The 12,204-nt window shown below is 36.4% G+C and overlaps 1 protein-coding gene across 1 annotated transcript in view; it reads left to right on the top strand.

The window, feature by feature from the left end:
- LOC139119172 (probable splicing factor, arginine/serine-rich 6) overlaps positions 1-12,204 on the top strand; it is a 60,420-nt gene that overhangs the window by 9,968 nt on the left and 38,248 nt on the right. Inside the window, exon 3 of the mRNA XM_070682877.1 lies at positions 5,075-5,115. Coding sequence (XP_070538978.1) covers positions 5,075-5,115 — 41 coding nt within the window. The remainder of the gene's footprint in view (positions 1-5,074; positions 5,116-12,204) is intronic.

Here is a 12,204-nt window from a genome sequence, read left to right as displayed (position 1 = left end):
TATTTGCTGTTTTTCAGGAAAGTTTGACAAGGCGGTGCTGGCATTCAGAGTGAGTGACTGCTATTGTAAATGCATTTTTAGATTCTTTGAGTGTCAAAGAGGTATCAAAAGTGAGATTAACCAAAAAAACTGCTCTATGACTTCAAAAGAGGGGTGCAAATATGGCTTGTTTTCAACATTTTTGACAGAATAGCAGTTTTCCTACATAATTATATACCAATTTAATCCAACTTTGAAATGAGATATGGACATGGAATTTTTACAGCCTATTAACAAGCTTACAGATAAGATTTGTACGGCACAATTTTCCTGTATTTGAAGTACTTTTTGAAAAATCACATTTTGAAATTTGAAAGAATTTTTAATAATTTTTTGATATATAAACCCATGTAAAATCATAAAAACAAATTTTATTTACAAATCCTGCCGTACAAATCTTACAATAAATAGTGTCAACATATTTATAACTAATTTGGTAATATTAATACTATCCAATTATTATTAAATTCAAATATGTAAAAAAATATGAAAAATTAAATTTTAATATTTACTGTTGTCATATTTCAAAATCATGGCTACAAATATACAATTTTTATATTCTTTGGAGAAAATATTAACTAAGGGAGTTATCCTGAAAATTTGAACTCAATATCTTGATTCTAACACTTGAAACTTGACATTAACTCTGAGAAAAGAATTGGTGCAAAAATAGCCTTTCCAACCACCTTAATGAAAAATATTCAGCCACAAATGGCTAAAAAGATGGCAAGCTGGCACAATAGAGAAAAGTCCATTAGAAGATACCTTTTGGCACTTATCTTTCTCATACTCAGCGTGCCCTTTGGTGAAATTTTTTTGCAGTATCATATTTTCAGTGTTCCTTTAGGTCAATTCTTGTGGAAGATTATGAGTGTCATGTTTCTTGCATTGTGGGACAATAAATATCTATTGACAACTTATTGAAAATTTTTGTTCTTTTATCAGCTAGTCTTTTCATCTCACTAATAATGCCTGTCAAATTCCCTCATCAATTTGGCTTGTAAACACAGTTTGTTTATGGAAGCAATATCATTTGTTCAATTCATTGACAATGAAGTTGACGCTTTATCTATGAATGATTGCATTTCAGATTACTGTACAGGTATATTGATTTGACAACTTGTAGACATTACCATTTGGAATAGTACACCAGAATTTTGCAGTCTGAGAAACACGGCAAACCTCCAAACACAGTCAAATGCTTTTTTCAGTCTGCAAAACAACAATATACTGCAAAACATATTCCATTAATTCTGTTGATTTGTTTACTGTACATTTGTTTGTCAACAGCTAATCTAAGAGGAAAGACTGGATCATCTATGCTTCTGTTCTTCCTATACCCAAATTGTAGATCTCGAGTCACTTAACAAATTTTGATTTTCCAAAAGGTTAGATGGTTTGTCTGTCTGTCGTTCATAATACTTGTAAACAACATAGAGCTTGATAATGCAACTGCCTTAGATAATAGTAATATTTTGAGCAAATTTATTGTTAATAACTTGAAGTAATATTTGGTATTGTTTATAATGCTCTGCTTTTAGCATTGAGCACTCTATGTTAATTTCCCATGATGACATACAGACACATTGTGGGTCTATCACAGTATCATATCATGTACAAGATTCAAATCATACCTGTGCCACTGACCACATCTTTCTCGATACCTTAGCATTACTTGTAATAGACGTCACATACAACCGCGGCAAAGCAAGTGCATAGGTAACTGATTGTAATACAAACACTAATAGTAATTAATATGTAATAGTAATTAATATGTAGTCTAACTTCGCCTTGTTTATCTATACTTTGTCGCTGTCAGTAAGAAATCTCAGCAGGGTGGCGTTTAATGGTACTGTCTTCAGGAAGTCAATGCCAAGTTGATTTCTTATATTTACGTTTGGCAAGGAGACTTCTCATATCTAAACCAAGCACCCCGTGGTTTATTAGCTCTTTATCAGTAAAATAAAGATGCCGTTTCTATACTCTAAGGTTTTCCAGTACTTGTTGCTATTGTAGTTTCTGTTTGTATTACAATCAGTTATCTATGCACTTGCTTTGCCGCGTTGTAACTCTTCAGTTGAAGCAATGATTTTCTACTCAAGACAGTTTCCCATACAAGTGCACACTGAGTGTGTAATTCTAGCCATAGGCAAAGTGTTTATTTACTGGTACTTGTAAATGATAACAGTTTTGTTCTGAATGTTCATCAGATTCTACCACGACAACGCGCGTGCTGTAAAAGAGCCGTCATGTTTCATTTGTCAGAAACCATCATAATTGAATTTGCAGGAACCACTGAATCAGATTTGGAAGAAATAATCAAATTTTATTTTCGATATAATCAGCAAATGTTTACCTGTATTTAGTACCGTGACCATCAATACAACAGAAAACATCTTTATTTTATGTTTTTCTAGGCTAAGTATAGTTCAGCCATAGGCATCACAGGTAAACATGCAGCAACTGGGACATTAAGGCTTTATACCGTTAGAGCAATGCTGGTCACTGGTTTTTCTTCAAATCATCCCTGCATGGGGAAGGGTTGTACGCACGTAGTGGTAGATCTTGTTGCACAATTAAAATTGATATAGTCAATGTTTATACATAACAATACAGTCACAGGTACTATGCCCTACCATACTGTGCACAACTGTTGACACAATATCAGACTACACAATCAAAGTGTAAAAGGTAATACTACCTTCCTATCCATATGCATAAGTAATGTCACTTTGCCTGAAATAGGATCATGAACAAAAATAAACAATTAATGGTTTACAAGATAAGAATTAAGATAATCATGGCATAAGATCTGTTGAACAGTTTACATGTCAGTGTAACTGATAAGTCTAACAAGATATGGCCACCCTTCATGGCATAGCAGAGTAACTACAGTGTATGTGATGACATTGTATTGAATATGACAGCCAGTATTAATTGATGTTACAACGACTACATCCTCAAGAATTATTCTCATTGTCAGTATGTGACATTTGCTGACCACCTTGCAATGATGATAATACATAGATTACAAATCATAACCATAAGTGTCTTGTTACATTCACTGTACCAGTATTACTTTGCATAGCATACAAATTTTAGGTCTGACTTGGTACAGTCAGTCTTCATCTCAGCATGGATGTTAGTTTGGATTGCTGTCTGACATTCTTCAAGTATCAGATGATGATTTTAACAAGGTTTCATGTGAAGATTAGTTTGGGGCTAGTGTGGTATCCCCATGTGTTTCCCTTACTTCATCTACACCTGACAAAATAAAGCTTGCAAGTATGATGAGGTCTTTCAAGCACTGGAAAGATAGAGAATACAAAGTTGTGGTAAAGAATTAAGTTTGTTCACTGTAATTTGATCAGTTTGTTGATATACATTATATTTACCAGTTGACTTTTATTATATTAGGAAAGCAAATTTGGCATGTTTGTCCTTGGTATAGGTTTGTAGATTTTCAAAACTGTATGCTCAGTGGAAGGGTAAACATACAGGCCAATTGGAGGTCCAAAGTGCATGTATGAGAGGGTTATAAAATTTACCAAGAGATGTCATTGAAACTAGAAAGATAAGTGACATTTTGGAAAGCCTGTTGTGTTTTGTAAAGTCTAATCAATCAACAATTTAGGAGAGAGATTGAGTATGAAGACAGGACAAGGTCAGCAGATCAGAAAGATTAATTACAAAATGTAATTCATCAGATGTGATAGAAATGATTATCATCATTGCTATTCTGAGAGACTCCTTACAGGACTGTGGTATGGCATGGTATTTTATTTTAACAAATATCATTTTTTACTTTTCCTCTAATTTGTTAACACATGATGACTTAACCAATTATTTGTTGCAATGATGGAGGTTTTACTGGGCAACAATGATGTTGTCAAAGTTAATTCTTGGCTTATAACATCCTGATAGAACATGGCAAATGACTTATGTATGCTATTTGATAAACTAAACACTTGCCATTTCTGATATCCTTGAGGGAATATCAAACTACAGAGAAGCAGATCTAATCTGGCAGTTATACTTTCAACACTCTGCAACATGCATTTAACATATGTATATCTAGTAAGTTAAGGAGCAGAAAATATCTTCCAAGCCTTTGACTAACGTACCACTGATGTACAATATAGTTGTTCTCTTTGGCAAAGGATAAAAGTTTGACTGTACCAGCATTGTAGTTTTGTCAAGTTGAGCTTCATGTACTGTAACTCAGTGGGAACAGCAAATCAGTTTATAGGTGGCATCAGGGCTTTGATCAAGAATTAGTGTACTAATTGACAAGCTTTATCCTCATTATTGTGTTCATATGGCTAGATTATAAATGGAATCATATAGATGTGTGGGACAGTTGTACTATATGTAAAGCAAATGTGACTGAGTGACCTTCAATGACATCACAATTATTTAATATAAAATACAATGGATATAATCCTCAACGGAGTGATTTCAGATAACTCTGAAAGTTACTCTGTACCACAAATTTGAATTCAATGTATGGTTACTTGGCAGTGCCATTCAAGCCTGTATATGCACAGATGACCCACTGTAATCAAACCGTCACTGTGACATCCTGGGCAAAGAATCATTCATCCGTGTACCAGATATAGTTGATTATGAAATTCTTTCATGTCTTCTGGTTTCACACTTAATCCATACAGTGTCACAATTTATTGTTCTCATCTGTGTGATTGGACCTGTAATACAGGGAAATTAATTGCTTTGAATATAATTATAAATATGGATCATAGAATTAGAAAGTAGGATTGGGGACTTGTATAGTGGCTTCTTTGATAAATGAACTAAAATTTACACTGAAAAAATTTTACTTCCAAAATACAGATTTTTCTGTGTCTTAACATATTTGAGATTACATTGTCACTAGTGTACAGCTGTAAATAGTAATGTGGTTTACACTTCAATGAGTCAAGAATGTATAACAATTTTGCAGATGAAAATAACTGACAAGGGAATCTAAATGTTCATACTCCAATGATGGCTTCTACTTGTTTTTTTTTGCATACAGCCTATGCCTTTGTTGATTATGAAGATCGTAGGGATGCTGAGGTAAGTACAACTCATATCATCTCCTATGATATCAATTGTTTCCCTCAATTGCATCAATACTCACTCACTTATTTTAATAACCTAGCACTTACCGACAGTTTCAGCCTCCAGAATCTTACCCCTAGCATTGTACTTTGATTTTTTGTGAAACCCTAAAGCTGTTCATCTTGCTGCAAAGTGTCTCCAGCATGAAAGATTACATCACTGGCGTCCTTACGTGACTCATTTTGGCATAGCTACAAGATGTAAATCAATTCAATGGTACACAAGTAACATAAAATTTTCTGACTGGAGTCTTTCAACAATCAGTTTATAATTTATGGTTTTCACCAAAAATCAGAGCACAATACCAGACAACTGAAACCGAAACTGGGGTGAAGTACCACACTATTACTTTAATTAAATTACCCTAGCATGAGGTCATTGACCTGAGCTCTGGTTGAGTTGATGAAGCCCTACAAAAGGGCAAAGTGAAGTTCAAACTAAATGGGCCAGGCTTTTTGTTACTGCATGGTTTCAACATCCATATGAGTTTCTAAATGAATAATTTCCCATTCCCAGGTATCATTGTGTGTTATTTTTGAACAAATATGCAAATTTACAGACTTTAACTATCTTTGATCAGCGTACTATGACCTATCATATGATAGTCTTTTTATGTGGTTAATTCCCACTGTAAGTCTTATTAAATGAGCAACCACAACAAATTGAATGCTGGAATGATGTCTGTAAAATCCCAATGTTTGATGTTAATCATCAGTTTTGTAATTACTAAAGTTTTCAAAATTTTCTCTTTCCTTGCAAACATGTGCAAGATTTCTTGATTAATGACGAAAGTTTTAGCAAAAAGCGCAGGAGGCCATCCAGGCAGCTCTGATATTCAAGAGTCCTAGGCCACCACCATGACCTGAATAGAGTCAAGTGACCCCTGACACTTGACCTTTGACCATGACTGCCCACCAACCACTGCCAGAATAAAGCCATCTATGAATCCAGAATTCCGATTCTGATACCGAGCAAATCTGATCTGATCCATTCCGGGCCTTTGGGACAGAAAAGAAAAGAAAAGAAAATTGACGTTGAATGAGCCAACTCCCGGTATGGCCACGACAGTCTCTACCACTCACCTCCACTCTTCATCATATGAAAATACGAGCCATCTGTGAAGTTGGTTGATCTGTTATTCTGAGTCAAGCTACCCAGACTACCTGAGTATGTGGCTCAATGTGCATATGTTGTCTTGACTTGCTCTTGTCAGTCTTGTTGTAGTTTACAGGTAACATTTACGTCCTATGTGTTTTGTTTTCATGTCTGTTATGTTGAATGTATCTTTTCTATTTGTTTGCATTCTGGTGCGTGTGTGTATGTAATGTATGTGTGTTGACATGTCAGTGTTGTGTAATAAGGTTCTACAAATATCTGAGAGCATACTAATTCTCTATACGTTTACTTGCACAACTTCTGCACTTTTAGGTGATCATTCTTGTAAAGAGAAATACACTGGCATTGCGTTTCATCATTCTTCAGGAGGTTAAAACAATTAAGCTGTAATTGTGGTACTGATATTTAAAAAATATGCTAAGCCTTTTTCCCTGATGTTTCTCTTTCAGTAATTACCAATTATGATTTTGAAATTTGATGCACTTTTCACTACAATATCTAACCATCGAATTTGCCTAGACAGTTTGCTCCAAAGTCAGAATTGGCCTGACAGTTTGCACCAATCAGATCTAGCAGAATTATCCCTGGCTGTGTGCACCAATCAGAGAGTAGCAATTTTTCACATGATCTTTCATTCTGTTCTGCAAAAGCAATGGAAATATCATGGCAAAAAATTAACATGGTTAAACAAAAATGTCACTCATAGTTCATGCATAAAAATATCAGGGTGAATTTATGATCACACTATAACATCTTTACATATTACAGTGTGAGTTTGTAAGGTTATTTTAGAAGTAATAACTGATCAACTTACTGTTTGATGTCACCAATATATTTTTTATTGGGCTCATAGAAGTTAGTAAATAATTGATGACGTTTGCAGTGAAGCAATTATTCAATACTGGTATATGAAGTTTAAGAGAAACCAAACCAATGGATTCATCCAATGTTAGGATCATTTACATGGAGTTCTAGACTTGGTTTTAAATGAATTCAAATCTCTGTTAGCAGTATCACAGCAGTTTAGTGTTATACTATGATATTTGGCACCATCATTGCAGTCTACTGACAACTAACTTTCTGTTGAAATTGACTGCAAATGTGTGTCTGTTATCTGCTGTTCCGAGATATCACACCTAACATAAATGATTTCTTGATTCACAGCAATCTACTGGTGTTAAATAAAATGCTAGCTGATCATCAAAACTAATGTAATCAAACTGTGCTGGCTAGAAGAGAAATGCAAATGTCTTGTATGCCAAATTGAAACCAGGATGTAAAAATAGCCAGTGGCTGGCAGAAACAACCTGCCAGCTCAAATTTGCCAGCTGTGAAAATTTAGTTTAAGTAAAAAATCAGGACATTTTGCACAAACTTAATGTGCATATATACTATGTGTAGCTGCCTGTACTTTTAGTTTTGCCAGCTGTAACCAAAATTTTCCACATCCCTGCAAACTCAGTGAGATTATTTTTTTTTAAGATAGTAAATTATGGTTTATTGAGATTATTGGTACACAATAATGGGAGTACACCTGCATTGAATGTTAGATTCAGTTTGAAAGCAGCTAGCCCTATTTAGAGAGCACGTAGAGGCACTCTGAAGGTTTGTAACAGATATTTGATGCAGAACAAATCAAATGTAATACTGTGCTATTGACTGTTAGAAGGGACATCTGCATGAAATATCTGTTTTGACTTGAAAGCTGACTTAACTGCTGATGTGAATTACCATGGAGACAAGAAAGTCCTAGCAAAGATCCTAATGATTGATGTAGACTGTCACAGTTTTGTTGTAACAACATGCTACATTGAGTTGTTCTGGTGGTGAATATCTGGTCTCAGAGACCACATTGAGTTGTTCTGGTGGTGAATATCTAGTCTCATCAGAGACCACATTGAGTTGTTCTGGTGGTGAATATCTGGTCTCAGAGACCACATTGAGTTGTTCTGGTGGTGAATATCTAGTCTCAGAGACCACATTGAGTTGTTCTGGTGGTGAATATCTGGTCTCAGAGACCACATTGAGTTGTTCTGGTGGTGAATATCTGGTCTCAGAGACCACATTGAGTTGTTCTGGTGGTGAATATCTGGTCTCAGAGACCACATTGAGTTGTTCTGGTGGTGAATATCTGGTCTCAGAGACCACATTGAGTTGTTCTGGTGGTGAATATCTGGTCTCAGAGACCACATTGAGTTGTTCTGGTGGTGAATATCTGGTCTCAGAGACCACATTGTGTTGTTCTGGTGGTGAATATCTGGTCTCAGAGACCACATTGAGTTGTTCTGGTGGTGAATATCTGGTCTCAGAGACCACATTGAGTTGTTCTGGTCGTGAATATCTGGTCTCAGAGACCACATTGTGTTGTTCTGGTGGTGAATATCTGGTCTCAGAGACCACATTGAGTTGTTCTGGTGGTGAATATCTGGTCTCAGAGACCACATTGAGTTGTTCTGGTGGTGAATATCTGGTCTCAGAGACCACATTGAGTTGTTCTGGTGGTGAATATCTGGTCTCAGAGACCACATTGAGTTGTTCTGGTGGTGAATATCTGGTCTCAGAGACCACATTGTGTTGTTCTGGTGGTGAATATCTGGTCTCAGAGACCACATTGAGTTGTTCTGGTGGTGAATATCTGGTCTCAGAGACCACATTGAGTTGTTCTGGTGGTGAATATCTGGTCTCAGAGACCACATTGAGTTGTTCTGGTGGTGAATATCTGGTCTCAGAGACCACATTGAGTTGTTCTGGTGGTGAATATCTGGTCTCAGAGACCACATTGAGTTGTTCTGGTGGTGAATATCTGGTCTCAGAGACCACATTGAGTTGTTCTGGTGGTGAATATCTGGTCTCAGAGACCACATTGAGTTGTTCTGGTGGTGAATATCTGGTCTCAGAGACCACATTGTGTTGTTCTGGTGGTGAATATCTGGTCTCAGAGACCACATTGAGTTGTTCTGGTGGTGAATATCTGGTCTCAGAGACCACATTGAGTTGTTCTAGTGGTGAATATCTGGTCTCAGAGACCACATTGAGTTGTTCTGGTGGTGAATATCTGGTCTCAGAGACCACATTGAGTTGTTCTGGTGGTGAATATCTGGTCTCAGAGACCACATTGAGTTGTTCTGGTGGTGAATATCTGGTCTCAGAGACCACATTGAGTTGTTCTGGTGTGAATATCTGGTCTCAGAGACCACATTGAGTTGTTCTGTGGTGAATATCTGGTCTCAGAGACCACATTGTGTTGTTCTAGTGGTGAATATCTGGTCTCAGAGACCACATTGAGTTGTTCTGGTGGTGAATATCTGGTCTCAGAGACCACATTGAGTTGCTGTGGTGGTGAATAATCGCAATCATACCAATCCATAATCCAATAACACTAGGTCAAAATTTGTAAGACAATAGTTGTAAACATAGACACAAAACAGCACAGAACAGACAGTAAATAGACGGTACACAAACAAAGTCAAATTCATGAAAGAAAGATATATGGACCTCTGGCCAAAAGACCAAGAAGTGATGTCAGGTGTTTCGAAAATAGTAAGCGCATCCTGTCCCACATGTAGCACCTGCCATATATCAATCTGTAAGTCAGATAGATAGTGGTCACTAACTAAGGCCCAATATCACCGATGCCATCAGCAATTATTTGTCAAAGAGAGATATTGTATTTATCTACCAGCTTGCGATACCTGCCAAAAAGCGTTTGAATGTAGAGACAAGTCTTGCTCTGGTGGAACCTTGATTTAACAGTTTGAAAGAGAGCTGGCCATGTCTCTCTACAAAATCACCATACGAACTGCATGCTCTTGCATATCGTATAAGCTGGGAAATGTATACCCCATAAGCAGGTGAGAGTGGAATATTACTGATGAGGTGTGGAAAATTAATTATACTAAAGTTGAAATCATCTCTCTTGTCATATAGCCTAGTAGAAAGGTGACCATTGGAGTCAAATTCAAGTAAAATGTCCAGATATGAAGCAGAAGAGGCCGTTTCTGTAGTTTCTTTAATCTCCAATTCTGGAGGATAAATCATAGCGAGATATTTACTGAATTCAGAGTTATTCAATGAAATAACATCGTCTATGTATCTAAATGTTAGGTTGAAAGTACGAGCTACAGAGACCTTTTTCTGCTTGATAAGGTTCTGGATAAATTCTGCCTCGTATGAGAACAGAAATAAGTCGGCAAGTAAGGGAGCACAGTTAGTGCCCATGGGAATTCCTATACACTGTTGGAAAATGTGTCCTCCAAATTCAACAAATATGTTGTCAATGAGGAAATCAAGCATACTGATAATGTCTTTCTCGGTATAAAACACTTTAGCATTAGTTGTATTTTTAACAAAATATGTAGAATTATACCCTAATACCACATATTTGTAACGGCATGAACCGTTTTTGTAGAAAAATGCTTGGTTGATGATGTTTTTCAAGCGTTCTTTCAATTTATCATGTGGTATTGTGGTATACAATGTGGAAAAATCGAAAGTTTTAATAGATGTTATTTTTGAAACAGATCTTGATTTCAAATTTTCCAAGAGTTCCTTCGAATTTTTTAATATCCACATTTGATTTATACCACTCCGAGAAAAGACAACATCACAGTATGATTGAAGTCCCCGTTTAACAGTACAAAGAACAGAAGTCAGTATCTTCAGTATCTTGAATATCTGGTCTCAGAGACCACATTGAGTTGTTCTGGTGGTGAATATCTGGTCTCAGAGACCACATTGAGTTGTTCTGGTGGTGAATATCTGGTCTCAGAGACCACATTGAGTTGTTCTGGTGGTGAATATCTGGTCTCAGAGACCACATTGAGTTGTTCTGGTGGTGAATATCTGGTCTCAGAGACCACATTGAGTTGTTCTGGTCGTGAATATCTGGTCTCAGAGACCACATTGTGTTGTTCTGGTGGTGAATATCTGGTCTCAGAGACCACATTGTGTTGTTCTGGTGGTGAATATCTGGTCTCAGAGACCACATTGTGTTGTTCTGGTGGTGAATATCTGGTCTCAGAGACCACATTGAGTTGTTCTGGTGGTGAATATCTGGTCTCAGAGACCACACTGAGTTGTTCTAGTGGTGAATATCTGGTCTCAGAGACCACATTGAGTTGTTCTGGTGGTGAATATCTGGTCTCAGAGACCACATTGAGTTGTTCTGGTGGTGAATATCTGGTCTCAGAGACCACATTGAGTTGTTCTAGTGGTGAATATCTGGTCTCAGAGACCACATTGAGTTGTTCTGGTGGTGAATATCTGGTCTCAGAGACCACATTGAGTTGTTCTGATGGTGAATATCTGGTCTCAGAGACCACATTGAGTTGTTCTAGTGGTGAATATCTGGTCTCAGAGACCACATGGACTAATCCATTATCATTTTATGACACTGGAGATTCATTATGACTAAAATGTTTCAGTAAATACAAAAATGATGCATGCAATCAGGTCCCATTTGGTGTGTAATTTTACATCATAGAAGCGAGTTATATTTTTAAATCACAGGGATTTAAGAGACTGAATATTACAAATTTACACTCATCAAACAAGTAAAGGGTCAAAGAGAGAGGTATCAAAATGTGTATGGTAACGCTAATTGTTTTATGTTGTGTGTTTTTATACACTGTAACAATTTAATTTTTGCAGAGTGTCTTAGAGCGCACAGTTTTTTTTTTTCTGTAAGACTTTTGACTTTTTAATGTTTTCAGTTAGTTCAAAGGTTGAATCATAGAACTCGGGGCAGGAAACTGTAAAGTGTGAAATTTTAAAGTTTAGGATTACTTGGCGAGGGTAGTCACAAGATATCCTAACAAATAATTTGTCAGACTTTTATCTTGAAAAGATAAGACATATAAGCAAAATAAATTGAAGATCAAGAGGTAGAGATCAAATTATAGGATGTTTACATGATCAATTACTCTCTCA

Source organism: Ptychodera flava, chromosome 1 (genome assembly GCF_041260155.1).
Source record: "Ptychodera flava strain L36383 chromosome 1, AS_Pfla_20210202, whole genome shotgun sequence".
NCBI classification, from domain to species: domain Eukaryota; kingdom Metazoa; phylum Hemichordata; class Enteropneusta; family Ptychoderidae; genus Ptychodera; species Ptychodera flava.
Note: the sequence above shows the minus strand (reverse complement) of the source record. Positions and strands in the feature narration are given on the sequence as shown.